The sequence below is a fragment of the Arvicanthis niloticus genome, chromosome 22, assembly GCF_011762505.2.
Source record: "Arvicanthis niloticus isolate mArvNil1 chromosome 22, mArvNil1.pat.X, whole genome shotgun sequence".
Classification (NCBI taxonomy): Eukaryota; Metazoa; Chordata; class Mammalia; order Rodentia; family Muridae; genus Arvicanthis; species Arvicanthis niloticus.
In genome coordinates, this window is record NC_133429.1 from 39922126 (window position 1) to 39945651 (window position 23526).

The window sequence follows — 23526 nt, forward strand, 5'->3', positions numbered from 1 at the left end:
TAGGTTGAGAAGCACAGTGTAAAATACACTGCTCTCAGCCGTCTCAGTCGTGAGCCCATTGCTCCGTTAGTGAGCCATTCAGAGGGCTGCTGTGGGAGCACATGCTCTCTGTAAGTTCAGAGCACGTCAGCTTTGAGGTCTGTGGAAGAGCTTGCTGACGGGCTTTCAGTGCCCTCTGAGGAGCCGTCTGCTTTTACTCAGGTGCCTTATCTGGTAAGCTTGGCATATTAATATTTAAAGGAGTTGCAGTAGTTTTGGCTGGAAAACCCTTGAGGTTGTGTTGTCCCGAGAAGATGTACCGTTTGGATTGGGTCTGTGTAGTCAGCGTTGCAAAGTAGGGGTCATGGCTGTCTTACCTGGTGCCCTCTTTTCCTTGTGACTTCCCTGTCACCAGTGGCATGATGTCACCACATGGCAACCATAGTGAATATTATGGGTGAAAGAAAACATGTAAAAGAGAAATAGAGTTATTTTTGGGTGTCCTTTCTTGCCTCAGTGAAGATGCTAAACATAAGAAGCAAGGGGCAAGAAGAAACCCCATCGTGAACGTCAGCTGTCCTCTTAGGTTCTTCCAGAGAAAGGGAAATTCAGGCAAAGAGAAAGCTTATTCATAGAGCTGACAACAGTTACTTTAATAAAACTAATGTCTCTTCGTCTTATGAAAATATGCTTATTTCATTTGTCTCATTACTAACCTGGTAGGAGGAGGTGGAGGAACTCTGGGAAGGAAAAATCTGATAAGGAGTATGGAGTATTTTTGCTTATGTAATAGTTTGATCATGATTTGACTGTTTACTCAAAACATAGTAACCATATAGAAATTTGACCATTGGCTACTAATGACACATGTGAAATCAAATTGCAGTCATATACAATTTTGCCTTTTTATGTACTATAATTTAACTTTTTACAGGTTTCTAAGATCAATTAAACACCTAAGTTCTGTATCACTTAATAACCAACCAAAAACTTAACAACTGCTTTTTTGTTTGTTTTAAGGTTTTCCGTAATAAAAGTCAAATTATTCCACAGTTTCAAGGCAATACATTCACCCAGGAAACTGAATACAAGCGAAATTTCAAGGGTTTAACTCCAGTGAAGGAACCAAAGTTAAGAGAGTATTTGAAAGGAAACGGCAGTTTTGAGATGTTGTCTTCAGAAAAGAAGGTACCCACCAGCTCTGACCTTCTACCAGGGCTCTCAGACTCTGCATGTCTTCCTTTGTTACCACCTGAAGCTCTCTCTTCTAGTGTTAATCCATTTGTTCAATATATGTCAGGTGCTCATTGACTCCTTAGTGGAGCCAGGTCCCACATAGGTATTGAGAGTACAGGATGCAGACGCGCCAGGCTCAGCAGCAAGGCTGCTGGAGACAGATCCATAGATAGCTAACATTGATGCAGCATGACCGTACTTAGCAGTGCAGCAGGTAAGTCTCCCACTATAACGTCAGACAACTGGGCTTGCAGCAATGTGAGCTGCAGGGCAGCAGGAACCATAGAGATGTGCATTGTAAAGTGTCGCTGTTAAACATAGCACACACTTATCTTAAGGGAACATTTTATTATGCTAAGTTATAGTCAGTATAATTCATATCATTTACTTCAGTGAAAATAAGCATCTGGATTTGTGTGTGAATTCACAGGTATTCTGAGTTATGACATTAGGCTAGAACCATCACACAGTGTACTTTGTAGCTTTTAAAAATAGCAAGTATATGACTAAAAGTAAAATTATATGCCCATGGTGTGTGTGCACACACATGCTCATACACACGCACACACACATATGAGCTCATGTGCACACACGTGCATATATACACACATGCATGTGCATACAGCACACATACTTTTGACCTATAACATTCTTGGTGGGGGGAGCATTATTTTATATAACGTTGTGATAATTAACAAAACTTTAATTACTATAACACTTGAATATAAATTTAAGGGCTAATTAAAGATCTCTGTTCAATATGTAATAGCATTGTTTGCTTAATATTTTGATGATATTTGTTAATCTTTACATTCATTTTTTAAAAAAAACCAAGCCAACCATATGATCAGGGATCTAAACTCCTTGGTTTCAAAACTTGATTTTTTTTTTTTTTAAGTAGCTTTAGCTACTTTTAGATGTTTTAACATCTAAAAGCAAAAATGTAATAGAATCTCCCGGCCTGCCTTTATAACATGTTATGTTTTTACTTTAATGTCTGACATCTCTAAGCATAAATGCTCAAATTATTTCCATTTCAATATAATAAGGCAGCCGAGCCTTTAGAGTTAGAAGTAGACATGGCGTCGGAAGACTCAGACCAGACTCCAAAGAAGCCTGCTCCTTGGAGACACCAAAGGCTTGGGTATGTATCTCATCAGGAAACAGTCATATTTGGGTGGCCAACACGCTAAAATACTTACTTGCATTCTGTCTTTCTTAGAAAGGTGAATTCTGAATATAGAGCAAAATTTCTGAGCCCAGCCCAGTATTTATACAAAGCTGGAGCTTGGACCCGTGTGAAGGAGAACTTGTCAAACCAGGTGAGTTTGCGATTTCAGTGTTTTTCCGGCCTAGCCAACAATTTCACAATGAGTTTCATTCACAGTTTAAAGGTGGATGATCCAGTAATAGCACCCCAAGTCCCACCATCCTAAAATCACAGTTGTCAACCTACCAGTGTGTGTACTGTTTTTATACCAGTGAGCTCCGTGGAGATTGACATTTAGTATTAAAGTCATTTTTTTTTTTAAACCGTGAAATATCTGATAGTTGTAGTAGCCTTTTTGGTTGGGTTCTCATGTCATTCAGACCTCAGTCTTTGAACTGAAGGTTCTTTGTATCAATAATGAGTCTGCTAGAAAGACTGCTACAGTTTGCACCCCTGCAGCATGTAGGAAGGGGGCGTGTGCAGCCTGAGCTTGTCCTGGTTCAAGTTCTCTCGGGGTGTCCTGATGTAAGGCAGAAGCTGGGCATCTAAAGATGGGTCACAGGAGAGGGCAGTTATAGCCTCCTGCTGAGAAGTGGGGCTTCTAGTCAAAAGATAAATGGTAGAAAGTTTATATTACTGTATAATTAGTGTCTTAAAACTGTATCTCGACACTTTTCAACCTTTCTCATGTGCACAAGCTAAATTAAAACATTGTTTTTGGTTGGACTGTATAATAATAGACAGATTGGATCTGGCCCAGTTGAGCTGCTGGTTCCTTTAGCTTGCCCCTCCCAGACAAGCGGCCTGCCACGCCCTCCTTAGCGCTCTGATTTTCTTTCCATTGCAGCTACTCTCAGAACTGCCTAGCTGAGCCTAGCTCAGGCTAACAGACTGGAGCAGCTATCATAGTTCAGGCCACATGGACAGCAGCAGTGCCCATCCATCTGGGCCTTTGTCTTTTCACTCTGGTAAAATCAAATAACAATTCGAGTCTCACCAGCAGTCCTGATGGAAAAAGGACTGCGTCCTGGAAGCTCTTGCACAGTTTATTAGTTAGTATTCTAGGTCTTGGCAAAGAGATGGTTTCTGGGGGATTGGACAAGGCAGAAGAAAGTGGGAGCACAGAACCATGTGGCTGCTGAGAGCCTGTGGACAGGGATTGAGGTCGGAGAAAGTTGCTTTGGAAAGATTCTTGGCTAGTGTATGGTTTCTTCAAACTGAGGAGACTTGGTATTTAGGCCTCATTTAATGCATTTGGAGGGCTGGAGTGTTGAAGTCAGGTGGAATTCTTACATTGATTGCCCGAGGGAGGAGAATACTGTGCTGTAATGGAAAGGCCGCTTTCTCAGTCTCACCTGAGGTGACATCTCCATGCCATAACCTTCTCTTAGACGTATAATTGCTACTGGAAGTGACAGGTTTATAAATTAGGGTGAAGTTTACCTTAGCCTTTTACCAAAAAAACCCAAAATTTAAGTTGGCAAAAGAAGGGCCTAACAATTCTCTAAGAAGCCAGTGATCAGTTCTTATTAACCAAGTTACAGACATTTAATAGGGCCCATGTTTTGGTTAAATACTAGATTTTTTTTTTTTTCTTGGACCGTTGTTTGTGGTATGAGGCTGATACTGAGTGGCCTGACTGTCAAGTGTTCTGCCGTCTCCTCCCTGCCCCCAGCATTTCCTGGTGTGTCTGCTCTGTATGTGTGGTGTCTGCAGTGTGAACACATGGCTGTGTCTGTGGAGGCCACAGGGTGGTGTTGCTCTTCACCACCTGTGTGTGACAGCATGTCTCACCGAACTCAGAGCTCACCGATAGGCCGTGTGGCTGGCCACTGAGATCCCATGATCCTCTTTTCCCTTCCAGTGCTGGAATTATACTGGGGGTAAGTGGGCAAGCACTTTATCCCACTGAGCCATCTCTCCAGCCAGTCCTAACACTGGCTCACTTTCTGGCTCGTAGTTCAGATACCCACTTCATTTTCTTGAAGCCCCACGTCCTTACTCATGGGATATGTTTGCACATGTGCGCATGTGCTGTGCCTGCCCATGGAGGCCAGAAGAGGGCATTGTATCCCCAGGAACTGGAGTTATAGCCTTACTTACAGCCCTACTGTGGGTGTGGAGAGCTGAACTGGTGCTTTGAGAGACATCAGCCTCTTCAGTTTAATCTTCGTTTAGGACTATAGACACTTAAATGTCAAACTGAATGTTAGCATGGACATTCTTAGGAAGGCTGGCTGATGACAACTTCTGGAAGCATCTGCGTTCATAAGTCATTAATAAATAGAACTGAATAGTCCTAGTGAGTCTCTGTGAAGTGCCTGCGCTGCTCCATCCTTTCCAATGGCTGTGGACAGAGTGCGCTCCTCCCATTATCTCAGTCAGTAAGCACAGGGAGCTCCCTGTGAGCAGGAGACAGCCTCCTTGACTGGTCTTTCCACTGCTCCGCACTGAAGGCCGTGCTGATTGGAGCCCTTTGAACCTGCCGTTCAGTTCATGCCCTGGTTTTTCTGCTAGAGCACAGGTTGTGCCAGCGCTGGGTTGGTGATTTACATACAGGTTGGGCTTCTTTGGTAAGGCCATTGAGTGTGAGAGTAGGCTCTGGTCACTGTGTCCCTCTGTGCTCAGTCCACACTCTGGATGGGTATAGCTCAGTGCTTCAGTGTGACCACCCCTACCCGCGTTACATACTGCTGCTGTGAAAGAATGAGACCCACGGTAATACATAAAGCATCTTCTCTCCTGTGAAGGTGAAACTATTCACAGCTATACCTAAAATAAATTGTCCAGGGATAAAAGATTTTATAAAAGTTTGGGAACTCTGTTTTTAAAAATATAGTTATTAATAGCAACAAAAGTGGCTAAATGTAATAAATGACATTTTAAAAGCAGAATTTCAACAATTAAGCAATTTCTTTCTTTCTTTTTTTTTTTTTTTTTTTTTTTTTTTTTTTGGCACTGTATAGGTACATTTAGAGAAGCCAGTAGGTGGTAGTGTCATGTATAAAATAAAACGGCTTCAATTGGTAGTTGGGTTCTTTTCATATGAAAGTGCATTGTTTGCAAATTTGAGAATTCAAAGTATTTATAGTTCCTCATGATCTTAAAAAATCTTATCTTGTTGAGTATATCACCATTATTTGGTAAGGATTTATTTTCAATTATATACTTAGTGTGTTTTTGTCTTTTTTTTTTTTTTTTTTTTTTTAATTTGAGGTTTTGCTGACTTCGAGGGAATCTGAGGGATTTGGAGAAAGAATCTCACAGTTGTTAGTGGGGTCTTCTGTAATAGGAGAAGCTGGCAGAAAGCTGGGGGATTAAGCCAGACTGGGAGTTACTGGTGGTGTGTAACCACTCTTCCAGAGATGGGGAACCAGGAATAGCAATCAGTTACCTATCAGCAGCACCATCACAGCCAGAGATGGGGAGCGAGGGATGGCAGTCAATTACCTATCACCAGCACCACAGCCAGAGATGGGGAGTGAGGGATGGCAATCAATTACCTATCACCAGCACCACAGCCAGAGATGGGGAGCGAGGGATAGCAATCAATTACCTATCACCAGCACCACAGCCAGAGATGGGGAGTGAGGGATGGCAATCAATTACCTATCACCAGCACCACAGCCAGAGATGGGGAGTGAGGGATGGCAGTCAATTACCTATCACCAGCACCACAGCCAGAGATGGGGAGTGAGGGATGGCAGTCAATTACCTATCACCAGCACCACAGCCAGAGATGGGGAGCGAGGGATGGCAGTCAATTACCTATCACCAGCACCACAGCCAGAGATGGGGAGTGAGGGATGGCAATCAATTACCTATCACCAGCACCACAGCCAGAGATGGGGAGCGAGGGATAGCAATCAATTACCTATCACCAGCACCACAGCCAGAGATGGGGAGTGAGGGATGGCAATCAATTACCTATCACCAGCACCACAGCCAGAGATGGGGAGTGAGGGATGGCAGTCAATTACCTATCACCAGCACCACAGCCAGAGATGGGGAGTGAGGGATGGCAGTCAATTACCTATCACCAGCACCACAGCCAGAGATGGGGAGCGAGGGATGGCAGTCAATTACCTATCACTAGCACCACAGCCAGAGATGGGGAGCGAGGGATGGCAGTCAATTACCTATCACCAGCACCACAGCCTAGCCAGAGTATGGCTGACCCTGAGCAGTATTAAGATGTCATGGTTACTGAGTTAAATATCACTAAGGATACAAGAAATGTAATTGTATCGACAAGTTGGTATATATTTAGAAGGAAGAATAATATGGTACAGCGTCTCATTGATTCCCAGTAGTACTCATTTCTGGCATTAACCTGTCATTAAGTGTGTCTCTGTATTCCTCCCCCAGGGTTCTCTAAATGCCATGTGGTATGCAGAGGTTGGTTGCTTTTGAGTTCTTAAAAACTATAATAATGCATAGAATACTTGTGTAATTTCAGTTGGAGTAAAAAAGTATTTGTCAATATTTTTCTTAGCTACTACAAATGTCTCTTTGCCTAGTAGTCCGGAACAAACTAGCTGCATTATGCTTTTGCCTAATTGTTTTAATTTCTGCTGAAATGCATAGTCTGATGAGTGTCTGTGGCTGTGATGTTGCCTGCCTTTCTCATTGGACGGTGGCTGTATCTGAGCTTTGGCTTTCTTAGGTACTTGTCACGTGTTTGTAAACAAGCCTTGGCAATAATGGAAGACATCTGAACTCTCCTGCCTAGGTTAAGGAGCTCCGAGAAAAGGCCGAATCTTACAGGAAGCGAGTTCAGGGAACACATTTTTCTCGGGACCATCTGAACCAGATTATGTCTGATAGCAACTGCTGTTGGGATGTCTCCTCGATCACAAGCTCGGAAGGCACCGTTAGTAGCAACATCCGAGCATTGGATCTTGCCGGGTGAGATGTTCTTTGTGGAAAGTGAGAAAGTGTATTGTAGCTTGTGAGCATCATAGGATGACGTCATAGGATGATGTCATAGGATGACATAGGAAAGCGACCCAGCCTGTGTGCATCATAGGATGACATAGGAAAGTGACCCAGCTAACTCACAGTGTGCTGTCTAGTCAAATGGGTCTCTTATTTTATCATTTAACACTTATTCTCTGTGGCAAATACAGCTGGCTATATTATACTTGCTCTTTGTTTTTCTATATAAATAATAAATAACTCTGGGCAGCTAACTTTTGCAATATTCTTTGTAAGAACAGAACTAGAATAGCCATAAGATAGATGTAAAAGGGCTTTAAGACATTAAAAAGCAACCATAAAAACTTATGAGAGTATAAGCTGGTGGTGTATATCCATCATCATTCATTAATGAATTTGTGGCTCGTGTGGAACTGGGCCTCTAGTTGTAGAGAATTCTCTGCTGTTTTAAATTTTAAACTGAACACAATTTAACTATTTGTAAGGGAAATTACACATTGATTTGTAACTAATAAAATAGAGCATTCTCATGTAGTCACAGACACCAAATTCATTCATAAATTCTATTATGTGATCTTGCTTTAAAAGTTCACAAAATACTCCTAAATAATATTTTGGAAAGATGAATCTAAGATATAAAAATTTGAATCTGCATACTTGTGCATAGCATGAGTTTAGTTATGACAAATCAACCGAGTTGGAGTTAGTCCTTTGCATTTTGAGGGTAACCTTTTACACTTTTGTCACCAAAAGTGCAAATGTAAGTATGTGAAAGTAGTAACTGTATCACTTTCTGGAACATTGAGTGGACACTCAGGCATAGCTCTCACTTACCATATTGCACAATAACTGCAGTGCCCAGACAAGGCCCTTGGTATGGAAACCAGGACACAGAAAGTCACACACTCACTAACCCAGTATAAACTAAGACACTAAAATGCAGATTTACAATAAAACTGTTTCTTGGAATGCAGAGATCTTACAAGCCACAAGACCCCCCAGAAACATACTCCTACCAAAGTAGAAGAAAAAAAAGTTGTCTCAGCAGATCAGCCCCTGAAACATACCACCAGGAGACTGGAGCAGCCAGAGGCTGCTGCCCCGGTCAGGAGGAAGTTGGCTTGGGATGCTGAGGAGGGCACAAAGGAAGATACCCAGGAGGAGCCCAGAGCGGAAGAGGACGACGGGAGAGAGGAAAGAGGAAAGGACAAGCAGATCTGTGCCGGAGAGTTAGAGAAACTGGACACACAGACGTCTAAGGCAGACAGACCGACAGAAGGGTGAGACATACGTTCCTCAGCATATAGGCCATTCTAGTACATGACTAATGCGTATTTCCTCCATCACTGGGCATACGGTTGCCCCGTCAGCTCTGTGACTGATAAGGAGCAGTGTCGTTGGGGCTGCCACATGGGATGTGCTGGGATTCGACCCTGTAGACCCTTGAGTCACACTGAGTGCACTGGAGCTTCTGAAACCTTGGGAAGGTCCCTATTCTAGGCTGTTTTCTCCTAGGTATTTCTTCTTTACTCTAAGTCTTATTTCTCTGGCTCAAAACCTGAGGTCCCTTATACACTTTAAATCTCTTGGCTGCTTGGTTGCACTCATATCTTAAGAGTCCATCTGTGCATTTAGCTTGGTAAGTCTTTTGCTTTCTGGGGCGTATAGTTCTCCCTTCTTGTGTGCGCCATTGTCTCTTTTAGGCCCCAAACCGGGAAGGGCTCCTGTATCAAGCCACTTGATCTGTCCGGTTATTGCCTCAGGCTGGAGTCTCCTCCCTTGTTGTCCTGGGCAACAAATATTTACAGCTTCTGGTTTCATCAGGGTTTTCCTCTCTTGGCATATAGCCTTGTGGGCATGGGCTGTGGCAAAAGCATACCTGCTTGTCGACCCCAGGTTCCAAGGTTGCTCTCTGCACCGATGATCTCAGTCCAGATGACATTTGTGTCCACCACAGTAGTGCTGGCTTGTCTCTGACCAGCATGGAGAAAACTGCTCCCATCTGTAAAGCAGGTTACCTCGGCTCCTGGCTGGAGTCAGTCTTCTACCCGTTGAATTCTTGTCAGCTAGTTGCAGCCCGGGTAGGAAGTGTTGTATCTGGATGTCCATCTTAGGGAGTAAGTCTCAACTGACAGGGGATAGGAGCAGTCTAGGATGACCATAAATGAATGGGATACCCAGCCCATCTCTTAGTCCACCATTTTCGGGTAGTCCATGAATACGTTTTGACCCATTGGCCTGGAGGAAGCCCCTGTGTCTATCAAAAGTTGGTTGACTCCAAGCCGCCCCGTCTCCATCTTCACACAGAGCTAATATCTTCGCCATTTGGGGTGGTTTTCAAGGCTTGGGATTTTCTGGCCCTGGCTTCTATTTGAGAGGGCCCTCTTGGACCCTGAAGCTGGCTCCTTTATTTGCAATGTGCACACTGGTCTCTATTTTTCTCTTCTAGACTTACTTAGCAACTTACACTAAATCTTTTTCCACTCTTCTCTATTCCTTTCTCCTAGACTAATATTAAACCTTCTCTACTCCTCTCTATTCCTCTGGACTTTCTCAGCGACTTATACTAAATCTTTTATCTTGTCTGTTCCTTCTTCTCCATACTTACTAAACCTTGATGAAAATAGTGGGGTCTCATGTAACTCTCTCTCTCAAGATCTATCAGTGGGATCTGGCGTGGGCCTTTGGGTGTCCCTTACCTTCTGTCACATGAAGGTCTCAGTCACATCTGGTCCGAATTAACCCGCTGCTGACCACGGTCTGATCAATTGATGGTGTCCCCAATGTCTCCATGTCTGAGGGAACATTCTTTTTCCGGTGTCCCCTCTTGTTCTTCACTTCTGAAGACCAGAACCTGCAAGGGTCTTGTGAAAGAAAGGCTCTTATCTAATTTATTGCTTTTGATCACCTGTAAAAGCAGTAAATAGTCTCTTAGAACTCTGTACAGACTAATGTATCTGTGAGGCTGCATGACTGTTGTTTACATCACACTGGAGACTACAACTACCTTGTCCACAGGTGTAGTGTGAGCTCACCTCTGAAGCTCCAAGAAGAAAACCAAATCAGAATGAATAGCCTTATCCACAGTATTTCACAGCAAGGACTATTAAGATGACACTTACTTGAATTTAACTTTTGACAAAATAGAAACTTTGGTCATAGTTCTATAAAAACCTTTTAAAGAGTTATTTCTGATTAGAATATTATTTTAGAAGTGATATATAACAAGAACAATAAAGTAAACATTTTTATGTCTAACATAAGAGCACAAGTCTTCACCACTTCTTCAATTTTATCTTGTCAGAACTCTCATCTTTGAACCAAATCTTAATGAAAATCTCATATAAATAATGAAATTGTCTCAAACAGCAATGGCTAGAAAGTCTATCAAAACAGAAGCATATATAGATATAGATATAGATATAGATATAGATACATATATATCTATATCTATATCTATATCTATATATATATTTAATAACAGGCAGGCAACCAGTCTGACCTGTCTGACCTGTCTGCAGGCAGGTTCGTTGGTTCAGCGTTCCTAAGCTGGAATCACGTCACTTGTCTCAGCGCTACTTATTTATCTTTACCTTTTTTTTTCAAAATCTCAGCACTATTCACTCACTACTTTTAAAAAATATATAATTATAACTCTCAGGTGAATAATCTTGCTGGGGCTGTTTGTCTAGCTGCCCTGGCTCCACTGCCAGGTTTTTTTTTTGTCACCTGGGTTCTCATCTATCTTCATAGGCGGCAGGTGGAATGCCGCTGATTTGTTACAGCAGTGACCTCAAGGTACCCAGTACGGCCAGGAACACCAAACTAGGTAGCTGTTGCAAGGTGTTGCACGCTGTTGCTGTGCTGGGGAACCACGAGTTGTCGCCCGCCAAGTGCGGGCTAGGCGAGGGCACCCTCCATGTGCTGTTACCTGGAGCATACCCTACACGCGGTAGGCGGGCTGTTGGAACACGAACCGCGAGCATGAACCGAGGTAGCTGCCCCTTATTAAAGGACCTGTCCGCCTTTCTGCAGCTGTATTCTTGTACCTGTGGCTTCATTCCTCTCTCTGCCGGCAATCATGTTACCTATTTTTAACTCAAGATGTTTAACACAGTAGATTAACAGCTAACACACAGATGATTTGCCAAGAAAAGACACACACATATAAAAAAACAACACAAATAGCTCACCCCTCTCACGGGTGGCACATAAACCAGGTGATACAGACAGTTCTCGCCCCTGCTACAGGCACAGGGACCAAGTTACACAATAAGGAAGGGCATCAGAAATCTGTCTGCCTCTGCCTTCCAAGTAAAACTCCAATAACCAGACAACGCGGTCAGTCTTCACAGATTCAGATTTAACAGATTCAGATGACTTGGTCAGCCTATGCTGGACCAAGTCTACCAGATTTCTAACACGCCAGCAATGAACAACCCAAAAATAGACACACTGCCATGAGAACATAACAACCACGGTGGCCATTTCTGACCTTTTCTCTCTAGTTTCATTGTTAACACACAAAAAGACTAACAAAAAAAACCCGTCTCAATCGCCAGTGCCAGCCAAGAGGGATTCCACGTCCTCTCCGGCACCTAGATGCAAACCTGTGCCAGCCTAGAGGGATTCCATGTCCTCTCCGGCACCTAGATGAACCCCCAAACGTCTCTGGGGGTACAGCAGCTAGTGACTCTCCAGCACATCTGCTAATCACTCATTTATCTCCTCTCGAGACAAAAACGGTTTACTGCCCCTCACAAGACAGAAACAGCTGCCAGTCCAAACCGAAGTGCACTTTTCAGAAACCAAATAATTCAGACAGATGGGCACAAACAACTTAGAAACCAAACAACTTAAACAAACCTAGACAAAACAGCACACTATTTAGGCAACCCCAGCACACGAGAAATCAGACAATTTAGGCAACCCAGCACATGAAAAACCAGAAACCAGTACATGAAAAACCAGGCAATTTAGACAAAAGGTCATACAACAACCAGACAGAAAAACTGTGGTGTCCCTTCACCTCCCAGCGTGGTTCTTGGATTAAGGTGGTCGCATATCCAGGACGAGCCCCCAAATGAAGACCCCCATACTTGGGAGACCCTTCCTCAAGTCTCCGGAAATCGCGACCACCCAAAGATCATAAGAAACCATACCTGGATGCAATCAGCAAAGGCTTTATTAGGGAAAATAGCTGGTGGTCAAAACTACAAGCTCTTTAGCTCCAAGAGCAAGGTTTTGGCCCCGAGTGGTGGGTTAAAGGGTCTTTTATAGTATGGGGTGGGGGAAGGAAGGCATTTTTGCGCGCTTACACATGAATGATTGCATTTTCGCGCGGTTACACAATTGGTTGTTTTACAAATTTTGACATAGCACTGGGAAGACCAAGGGAGGGGTAACCAAGAACAGTGGAACATTTCAGAGGAATCCAGCCCAAATGATCTAGAGTCATGTGAAAATGACTCTGCACACTCATTCTTCTCAAAAATGTGGTTTTTACCATGCCATTGTGCCCTATCCTGCCATTTCAGATTAACTATCTTCCGGCTATAGCCCCACCTAGGTGGCAGCATCTTTATCTGTGGTCAGGAATGCCTTCCTGCCTTGGGCTTCTCCCACCCATAGGTGGACCTACTGCTTGAGGCTTGAGGAATGTAATTTATCCAGCAAGTGTCCTGGGGTAGTGAAAATCTTACATTCAGTTCCTCTTTCTGGAACTTACATTCTTGTTCTGGTATAGGATAAAGGAAAAGCCTGTATATATAATTTTTCACTCTATACTCCGAAGCACTGTGCTTGGCAGGGAGGAATCAGATAGCTCTCACGTCCTGTGGTGAGGATTCACCAGATTTGTAGTGTGTCAGGAAGAATGACTTCACAGGGGAAACTGGAATTCGTTAATATTAGAGGCTCTGTTCAGAAAGAGAGGCTACTCTCTTGTAATATTTTTAAAAGTGGTTTCTGAAATCGCCATTAACAGTGGTTTTGTGTGCAGACAGCTTTGGGGAGTGCTTCTTTGCTGTTGCTGATGGTCCACTTTGTCTGTAGCCAAACCCTTTGTTTATTCATGGGTGTAGGTAATGGGGAACGTGGGTGCCGACTAACTGGAAGACTTCTTCATTATGGACGAGTGCCCTACAATGGCCTCCCTCTTTTCTAGGCTTAGTTTCTCTAACTCCATGTGGGTTAAGAAGTTTTAAAAGGATTGTTTTTAAGTAGTGACTTTAGTAGCGACTTTCCTGTATAGCCAGAGCTGGCTTGGAACTCATGACTCTCCTAAGGCTGCCTTCTAAACACTGCAGTTATAGGCTCCCTGCATTTTTTTCTGAAACAAAAGTAGACTTCTCTTCGATGGTTTATGTTTTATTACTGTACTACTTAATGGTGACGGTGCAGCTTTGATCGTATTTTCTGGAAGAAAGGCTTCCTAATAGATTGTCTCACTCTTTAGGTCGGAGACGTCTTCAGTTTCCTCAGGGAAGGGAGGCAGGCTTCCTACACCGAGGCTGAGAGAACTCGGGATCCAGCGGACTCACCATGACCTCACGACACCAGCCGTTGGTAATGATCAGCCCTGTGACCCGTTGTCTGCCCTTTTAGAATGTAGCTTAGTGTGATTGACTTGTGGTTGCTGTGGGATTTTCCAGGTGGGGCAGTCTTAGTGTCTCCATCTAAAGTGAAGCCACCAGGCCTCGAGCAGAGGAGGAGAGCATCCTCCCAAGATGGCTTAGAAACTCTGAAGAAAGACATTACTAAGGTAGGTATTTATATTTCAGAGAAAACTTCTTATGTTGCCATAGTCGCATGTGGTAAATAACATACAGGCTCAGACTTCGGAAGATCGTACCTAGTGCCTGGAGAAGTATTTCTGTTAACTCTTAGTAAGGCAAGACCAAGGCACTGGGACTTATTTCAAGGCACTTGCTTATTTCGTTGGTCTTGACATTGTATTGCTGCTGATATTCATTCAAATATTCTTAGTAGCGACTCGTCGGGAAGGAAGAAAAGTGCAGTCTGTTGTCTGCTAGTTGTGTTCCAACCACATTCCAGGCTCTGTGTAGCACTGGAGATAAGAGCTGAGACCAGGGTTCATCCAGCTTCAGTCTAGTGGAGGGCGGGGCCACAGTCATGATGTCAGAGGTAAAACGCAGCAGGTAGGTATCAGTGCTGTGAGAAAAATAAGCAGGGGACTAGCAGGAAGTGGTCAGGGAGGTCCTCACCAGCAAGGGTGTGTTGAAGCAGAATCTGAAAAAGATGCAGGACTGATCTGGACATGGGAGATGATGTTCTGGACAAAAAGAACAGTGATGCAGAGTCTCTGAGGCGAGAGGACCAGTCATGTGTTCTTGTGTCAGGAACAGAGAATAGTCTGGGCAGTGGGCTTTGAGATGCCCACTCTGTACTGTGCTGAATTGTGTAGGGCTTGGTAGAGCATGGAGAAGGCACGCATGTTCTTCTCAGTGAGACAGTATTGGAAGGGCAGAGCAGTGACTGGATTTGACTCAGGCGTTTTCAGTCACTCCTGCCATTGCATTAAGAGTGGACAGCAGGGAACACATGTAAAGCAGCCAGCAGTCAGTTACCAGACCCAGGGAGACTGGACGGTGCTGTTGACTGTGTGGTAGGTGACGAGGGTCTTCTGATGAAGTCCAGTTCTGCATGTACACTGAAGACGTGGATGCCGAGAGATGCTGAAAGGGGAGACGGCATGGGAAGAATTAAGGATAACTGAAAAAAATTTGGCCTGAGCAAGAGGAATGGAATTGCTGTTTAACTGAGATAGGAAAGATGGGTAAGAAAAGACTTGTCAGAAAATAGCAAGACTTCTCTCAGGACATGTTCAACTTGAGAAGCTTACAAGCTGTATGAGTGGATGTGTGGGTGGGAGCTGATGTTACACATTTGAAAAGCTGGGTGGCGAGAGATCCTGGATGTATGTATGTGTATATACATGTATGTGTGTACACACACACCATTGAATAGGTATTCGAAGGCTTAGGCAATCCAGGGAATAAATATTGATGGAGAAGAGTGGGTGTAGATACACCTGGGCCCCAGGTTTTGGTATTAGGGAGTTCAGAAGGAGGAGACCATCAGTGAGGTAGTGAGAGTCACAGTGATGTCAAAGAGACAAGAGCGTCAAGAGCCTGCACTGTAGCTTGGTGGTGGAGTGTATATGTCTACTGTGCACGGGGCCCTGGGTTCGATCCTCAGTACTACAGCTAAAATGGAAGATACATAGATAGATAGATAGATAGATAGATAGATAGATAGATAGATAGATAGAATGAATCTTCCTTCTGGCCTGGGGAGAAGGTTCAGTGACTAAGAGTGCTTGCTGCTCTTTCAGAGGACCAGACTTTGGTTCCTAGCACCCAGGCGAAATGGCTAATAACAGCTGGTAACTCCAGCCCCTGGGGATCCAGTGTCCTCTTGTGGCCTCTGGTGTTAGTCCCACAAATGGCATTCACAAGTGCACTCAGGTGTTCAGGTACACGCGCGCTCGCGCGCGCGCACACACACACACACACACACACACACACACACACACACACGAAAAGTGAGTGTTGGTGCTGCTAAGTCAGTAGGAATGAGACTTAGAGTCAGTCAGAATCTTGTAAAAGCCGGAGTGCAAGAGATTCAAGAGAAAAGACAGGCTGAGTTAGGGACAAACACTGTGGGTTTGCAGGTTTGCAGGTTTGCAGGTTTGCTTGTAATTGGCAGTGGCAGGAGTTGGTCCACGGCTGTGGGCATGGTAGGCAAATGCTGTACCATTGGCTTCATTCCCAGCCTCCAGACACAGTCTTTCAAGAGCTCTGTCTAAGAAAGGATGTGAAGAGCAGTGGGTGTCCACTGAGACTGACACATATCATCTGTAGCATAATCTGTAGATACCTGGCCTTAAGCTCTGAGAATGGGCCACACTGCCAGCCCCGCCCAGGTTCCCTTAGATCCACAGATGAGAAACAGACACACACACACACACACACACACACTTACACACTTTGTTCAATTTCAGCTGGTCTTATTGGTTCAGTTGCTTGGCACTTCTAATCTCCCGCCCTTCCCAATACTTTGTAGGGCAACACCCTAAATCTTCCCTCAGCTTCAGTTGCTCAGTTACCTTTAGTTTCAGCTCAACTCCCTAACATCTCACCTGGAGAAGCGGCCTAAGGTTGGTCGCTCACATGGCTGGTCACCTTTTCCTCCTCTGAAGGGTGGTAAAAGTTCCTCTTCTCCATCGCATCTCCTCACCTCCTCTGCAGGGACCTAGAAGTCCCACCGCCTTCCTTCCACCCAGCAATCTTTGCACTTCAGATCTCTGAGGTGCCCCCAGCACCATCTGGATGACACCCCAGACATCTTTACTGATAAATCAAGAGCCAATTGGGGAACAGGACTTTCCCATTAGACCCGCCTCCTGCAAGCGCTCATCTGTTGATGAAGACAAGCATACAGAAAAGTTTCACACACATGCTGTGTATTTCTCTCATATTTGCTTCTCCTCGCCCTCTCTTACTCACCTCCCACTCACCCCCTTCCTCCAGCTAATGCCCCTTCCAGCCTGCCCTTCCTTCCCTCTCCTCCCCTCCTCCCCTCCTCCTTCCCCCTGTGGTTTTGGTGTGGCCCCACAGTGTTTTATTAGGGTTTCTTACAGAGCCCTTTGTGAGTAGGTCTTTATAAGTGCACCTGCTGCCTACCAGTCATGCTACTGAAGAAAAATGCCTCTCCCTTCCCAGAGACCATAACTGTCTACAGATACCCAAGGAGGGATGAGCCCCTCCCTCACAGCTACCACTGTGTATTTGTGAGTCCCCAAGGAAGAGTGCTGAGTGTCAGAGAGAGGGGTGGGGGTAGATGTACAGGGGAGGCAGGAGAGGCTTGAGTTGAGGTTCAGAACTAGACCAGTCAGTTTCATTCAGCCCGAGGATCTCTTCAATGAAAACATGTTGTCTTATTCAGCTCCTTTTAACAGTAGTAAAACCAAGCCGACAGAGTGTCTAAGCCATATAGGGAGAAGAACACAACTGTTGTTTAGTGGGACTTGTAATGTACTAAGTGTACAGGAGAGAGAGGAAGCAAATGGGAGGTTTATGTTCTTTTCCTGGACCTTAAGTTCTCATGGGAGGAAGCCATCAGCTCCTCAGTCACAGATCCATCCTCTTGGAAACTGTAAATGTCACATCCATGGGCTCAGATGAGGGTGCGGTGGAAGTCCAAGCAGTGATTAAGACTGAGGTGCCTGTGTGTGACTTTGCTACTTTGCCATCTATCAAAAAGTACCATCAGCCAGGCAGTGGGGGCGCATGGCTTTAACCGCAGCCCTCAGGGGGCAGAGGCAGGTGGTTCTCTGTGAGTTTTGAGGCTAGCCTGGTCTACAGAGCTTGTTCCAGTACAGCCAGGGCTACACAGAGAAACCCTGTCTCAACACCCCCCCCATCCCCCCACTCCCCAAAAAAAGAAAAAGAAAAAGGGCGATCAGTCATCAAGAACTCTCAGGGTTCAGCTGCACTGTTGCTGTGGAAAGCTGAAAATACGGATGAGTGAGAGAGAACTGTTCACACCCACGCTGTAGCCAAGGTCACTCATAGAGGTCCTGAGGGTCTTAGTGACAGTGCAGAGATACATGGTAACTACAGGCAAGGTTTCATAATCTCATTTTTTTCTTCTTACTTTTTATATGCTAGTTTTGTTTCAGTTTGTATACATCTTTTTCTGTTTATTTTTTCCTACTGAGTTCTGCTGTGAACATATTTTTGCATCATTAGGTATCACTTATTTTAATGACAGTATGAATGTTAGCTATAGTTTAAAAGTTGTAAACCAGATACTGTTGTTCAAATATAATTTTCAGATTCGTATCATTTCATTTTTATAAAGGATACATCTGTCAGCTATGTTTTGGTTCATATTAAGTAAGTATGTAAGTGTAAGTAAGTAAGTGAGGAAACACTCATGTGTTTCTCAAGTATTAATACAGAGTTCAAGTAGGCACAGATGCGAACCTTGTGCTGGGTTTTGCTGGGCTCTCTGAAAGAGCGAGCTCCTGGAAGTCTGTGGAAGGTTCCTGTTTTTCTTCATCTTTGTCATGTCTGCATATTCTATTTAATTTAGTTAATTTCTACACTTTGGTAAGTGAACAGTGCTTTTATTCTGTGATTTATTCTGTGATTCCTTTATTTCAGTGCTTTTATTCTGTGATTTAAAAAGGCTAGTGAGGTAGACTGGTCACTATACTTATATCTGTCTGAATCGCTCACCTATGCCGTTTTCTGCTTAGTATGAAGCTTAACGCTTATTGCTCCAAGGGGATATTTATTGTCGTAATAATAACTCTGTTGATGTCTCTGCATACTTTGTCGGTTCAGTGCATTGTTAATGTGCATTTTACTGTTACACTAGCTGGTCTGTTTCTCTGTTGGTGGTTAAGCCATCTCTCCAGGGACGCTGTCACACCTTCTGTGACGTGTGACTGGTTACATCTGAATGTTGATTTGCTCTTTACTTTTGCACACATGTGTGCATCTTTTTTTTTTTTTTTCCCTCCAGAAAGGAAAACCCCGTCCTATGTCTCTCCTGACTTCTCCTACTGCCGGCATGAAAACAGTTGATCCCCTGCCTCTGCGAGAAGATTATGATGCCAATGTGCTGAGATTTACTGAGGGTACTCTTCCTGTTTCGAAAATTTTGGACCATCAGCCCACCACCCCCGGGCAGCCGTCTCCATGTGCCCTGCCTTACTGTCGTTCTTCTAGCAGGATCCAGGGCCGTCTGCGAGACCCTGAATTTCAGCACAACAGTAAGGATTTTGGTTTTCATTTCTTATCTTTTAAAAAATAAAAATGTTATTATACTGATAGACCCGTGCTAGACCTGTGCTGGTGAACTCTATTATGTGTTTTTTGTTTTTCTTTTCTCTTTTCCTTTTTTCCTTTTTATTTATGATGGATTTCCCCTTCTTTCCCCTCTCTCTCCCTCTCGCCCCTCCCTCTTCCTTAGTTTTAATTTCCTTCCTTTCAGCAGGGTCTCACTAGGCAGCCCAGGCTATGGGTTTCTCTTGTGGATACTGGACTGTGCTGCTGCACCCAGGTTCACAGTTCACTCCATAAAGCAAAAGGCGCATCTCAGGTTCTCACCAAGGCACATAGGGAGACTGACCAGGTGCCAGTGGTGCGTCTTTTTCAGGCAGGACAACAAAAACGGTCCCTGAACGTTGCTCGGTGTTACTCAGATGTGGAATTCAAGATTTGCGCATTCAAGGAAATTCTGGTTTCTTTAGGTTTTGTTAGACATTGCTCTGCTGGTTGGGGTCTTCCTCTGTCACAGCTGAGAATTCTCTGGCAGCTTTTGTCCTGTAGCTTTTGTATGTAGTGGCTGCTTTCTGATGGTTTTGGGATTGTCTGTTCAGACAAATGCTGCTGATACTTTACGGTGATGCTTCTTAGAGGTGGGTGTCTCCCCACTCATTCTCTTTCCACCGGATCAGTTCTTCCAGGAAGTTTCCTTAAGCAGCAATTGCTTCCTTCTCTGTTCCTCTGTCCTTGGATACAGGGTGCATGGTCACAGGAGCTCTCTTGAAAGCTTTAGGCATATTTTTGGTGCACTCCTGGGAGAGGCAGTTAGCCATCTGGGTAACTTTGGAGAAGAAGCTGTGGGCTAGCCATTGCATAAAAAGGTTTTCAGAGTCCCCTGCTTCACCTTACCTTCACTACATCTTGCAGGAAGACCGAGCAGTCTCCAGCCCTTCTAACCCCCATCCCATACCCCCATCACCTGGGGACAGATACAGGCTGCTTCTCAGTTCCTCCACTCTGCTGATGAAAGGCTTCTGCCCCTCCAGGAAATTTCATGTTTATCTGTCCCACTTGCTTTCCATTCTCCAACTTGGTTACTGTTTCCTAGGCTTTCGTTTTCTTTGTTCTGTGAGCTTCTGGTGTCTCTCCAAAATGTGGATATTTGAGTTTTCATCTCTCAATAGAAGCCTACTTTGTCTCTTTGAAGTTACATCAATGTTATCCTTGGGCAGAATTCTAGGCACCTAGTCATAATACATGTACTTGCTAAACACATTACAATTACCCAGTGGCCCTTTGATGTCATAGTGTCTATTAATATACAGACTTAACTGAAAACATTTCTGATGGTTTACTTTCATGAATAATTTACTGATTTGCTGTGTCAGATTACCTGAGATTGGCCATTGTATAACGAGCAGAGATGAGTGTCCCATGGCCACTAGAAGCTGGGAAGTACATGACAGAGGGGCTGGCATGTAGTGGAGGTGTTCTCGCTGCATCATCTGGCAGGAAGTGGAGAGGAGGAGGGGCAGACCCTCCCTGATATGGCCTGAGGCCACAGCCATGTCTAAAGGTCCAGTCTCCTCATGTGATCACGGTGGCAATTCAGTTTTCCTATGAATGTTTAGAGAGGACAGATGTGCAAACCAATCCACTAATGTGATGTTTAGTAGCTAAAGAATAATGTCTTCTGCCTTTTTTCTTCAAGTGGGAAAACCAAGGATGAACAATTTGCAGCTACATTCGCACGATGCCTTTAATGATGAAGGTACTTATTTAGTAGTTATTTAAGGTTAACATATGCCCCTTTGCAGGGCAGTTGCTAGCAGGCTTACATTTGCCTAGCACTTCCCAGGTTGCAGAGCGCTTCTGCAGATGCTCCCACATTAGGTCCTGAGACCCCGTGACAGGGATGCAGATGTTCCTGTTTTACCCAGAAGTCCCCTGGGCTGTGTGCTGGGGAGTCTTTCCCCTGCAGTGGGTACCTTGCTCAGCAAGTGGGTACCTGCCTGCTTCTGCCTGTCTGTCTAGGAAAGTTGGCCTGATATGCCATCTGTATTTTTTTCAAATGCCTGTATATTCTTATTTTTCATCTCTAAAAATATGTGTAATTGATGGACATGGCTCTTTTCCTTCTGTACAGTCTTCATCCTGTCAGATTTTTTGATTTTAATAAAGGCAGGAGGAGTTTTGAAGTCTTGAGGTAAACCATCAAAATGACTATTGTCCCATCCTAAGAAGCATGTAACCTGTGACGTGCCAATAATTCTTGAATTTATTGACTTTGGGTTGGGAAATAAATTTAAATGTAATGCTCTTTCCATTGGATGCTAAGTATGTTAGAAGCTTTTTCTCTTTTAGTAAGTTTGTAGATCTTTATTCAGTGAACTGTAAAGCAAGTTATGTTTTGAAATACAAATCTGGCCACTTTGAATCTACTACTGCTTTTTGTCTTGATGATAAATAGCAGTTTTTGTAAATATGTGACGGGTTTGCTCACTCGGAATATGGAATTTCAGTACTGAGAAGGGTAGCATATTGCCAGATATTTCCCCTCTACATTTAGTGAGATTTTTCAAAAAGTGATATAATAAACCATGTTAAAATATAGCATTTAGAAAAGATTTATTTTTATTACTTTGATAATGCGTATGTGAGCATGCGCACATGTATATGGGTGCCCTTGGGCCAGAAGCACGGGAATCCCGGGGAGTTGGAGGTGCGGAGGTTGTGAGCCACCCAGTGTGGGTGCTAGGAATTGAGCTCTGGAACAGCAGTGTGTGCCCTTAGCCTCAGCCAGCTCCCCAGACCCAGCATTTTGCTTTTTAAATTGAAAACCTTTTTTTTTTCTCACTCCAAATAGTTGTACTTCTGAAAGTAGGATGGTTTCCCCTGATAATACTGAAATCAGAGGCTGTGTTTAATTAATGACATTATGGGATTCCAATGGTATAAAAAATTTCTCATCCCATTGGCATGTTTGACCTCTGATAAACTTGGAAAATGGCCAGGAAAGACGATGAGCCAAACTCTCCATTGACCAGGTCTGTGTTTCCTCATAGACCCAACATCAATATTAGGTCTAGATGGCTTCAATTTCCTGGCAGTATCACATTAAGCATGATATTGTTGTGTAGATGTTCTTCCATGGGTGTAATCCTGGGATTCTCTCATTACAGATGCAGACAGACTGTCTGAGATCTCTGCCCGCTCTGCGGTTTCCAGCCTCCGGGCTTTCCAAACTCTAGCCCGAGCTCGGAAAAGAAAGGAGAATTTCTGGGGCAAACCATAAACCTGCTGATCTATCTAGAGACAAGTCGGCTCACCTTTTTTTACTCACTGTCTTAATATTTTCAGAGGGTTTGGATTTTCTTCTGACACTTCTGACTCTGATAATTTGAATTTTCAGAGGCTCATCTTACCAGAAAATTGTAATGCCGCTATGTCTAAGTTTAACTCCTGTGAGAAGTCCTTTGCACTTGTCTGAGTGCAAAGGCATGGATTATGTAGTTCTTCACACACTCTGCCTATTGTATCAGGTGTTGTGAGTTGCTGGGAGGAGTGTGAAGGCCATCCGTCAGCAGAGCATCCTAAAGGATAAAATGAAGGCAATGTTAAGATCTTGGAACTTAATTCCCCCTCAGATTGGCTTCAGGCATTTTAATAGCCGTAGGTATCCTGAAGGGACTCTGTCACTGTTTTTATTAGCACCTTCTGTATACACAGGTGCAGTGTTAAAATGATTGGACTTTGAAAATCTGGCTGTACATATTTTTCTTATTTATGTAACAAAATGTGCTGAGAGAATATGTATATTTTTGATCTTTTTATGTATTTCGTTTGTATAATAACTGGCATACATTTAAATAATGTCTAGATTTTGAGAAATTATTTGTGGAATGGAGAATTAAAACTTTGTAGACATTTAAAAATGAAAATAAAGTGTGCTTGGCTTCTTCTGAAAGTTATCATGTAGAATAAATATCTTCTAGAAGTATTTTATTAGAACTGATGAATCAAAAATCATACTACTATTGCAGCTGCTAAATGCAGTAAACCTGAGTCTACAGTATTTGTTTTTGTTTTTTTTTTTTTTTCACAAATACAAGGTTTTAAAAAACAGATTCATTGAAAAATTTAACACCAACTTGGTGATTTTGTTTTTCTTTTACAGGAGATATTTAACTGTTGTTTACAAATCGGGATAAATTTAAGTTTCTAGTAAGAATGGGTTTCATAAACACGTTAAACACAATCTTTATAATAGTACATGTAAATTGCTTGGTATGGTTTGGGTTTTCTTCTTTTTGGTGAAGAGAGGGTCTCTCTGTTTCTAAGACTCCTCAAACTCACTCATGT

General features: G+C 43.6%; 1 protein-coding gene across 2 annotated transcripts in view; it reads left to right on the forward strand.

The window, feature by feature from the left end:
* Mdm1 (Mdm1 nuclear protein) overlaps positions 1 to 23164 on the forward strand; it is a 31178-nt gene extending 8014 nt beyond the window's left edge. Inside the window, exons 5-15 of one of the 2 annotated variants that reach the window (XM_076920312.1) lie at positions 1000 to 1167; positions 2265 to 2359; positions 2438 to 2537; positions 6794 to 6823; positions 7158 to 7333; positions 8338 to 8643; positions 13821 to 13930; positions 14017 to 14126; positions 18920 to 19169; positions 20876 to 20935; positions 22347 to 23164. In XM_076920312.1, coding sequence (XP_076776427.1) covers positions 1000 to 1167; positions 2265 to 2359; positions 2438 to 2537; positions 6794 to 6823; positions 7158 to 7333; positions 8338 to 8643; positions 13821 to 13930; positions 14017 to 14126; positions 18920 to 19169; positions 20876 to 20935; positions 22347 to 22459 — 1518 coding nt within the window. In that variant the 3' untranslated portion in view covers positions 22460 to 23164. The remainder of the gene's footprint in view (positions 1 to 999; positions 1168 to 2264; positions 2360 to 2437; positions 2538 to 6793; positions 6824 to 7157; positions 7334 to 8337; positions 8644 to 13820; positions 13931 to 14016; positions 14127 to 18919; positions 19170 to 20875; positions 20936 to 22346) is intronic. The other variant, XM_076920313.1, reaches the window with a different exon arrangement.
* The last annotated feature ends 362 nt before the right edge of the window (positions 23165 to 23526 follow it).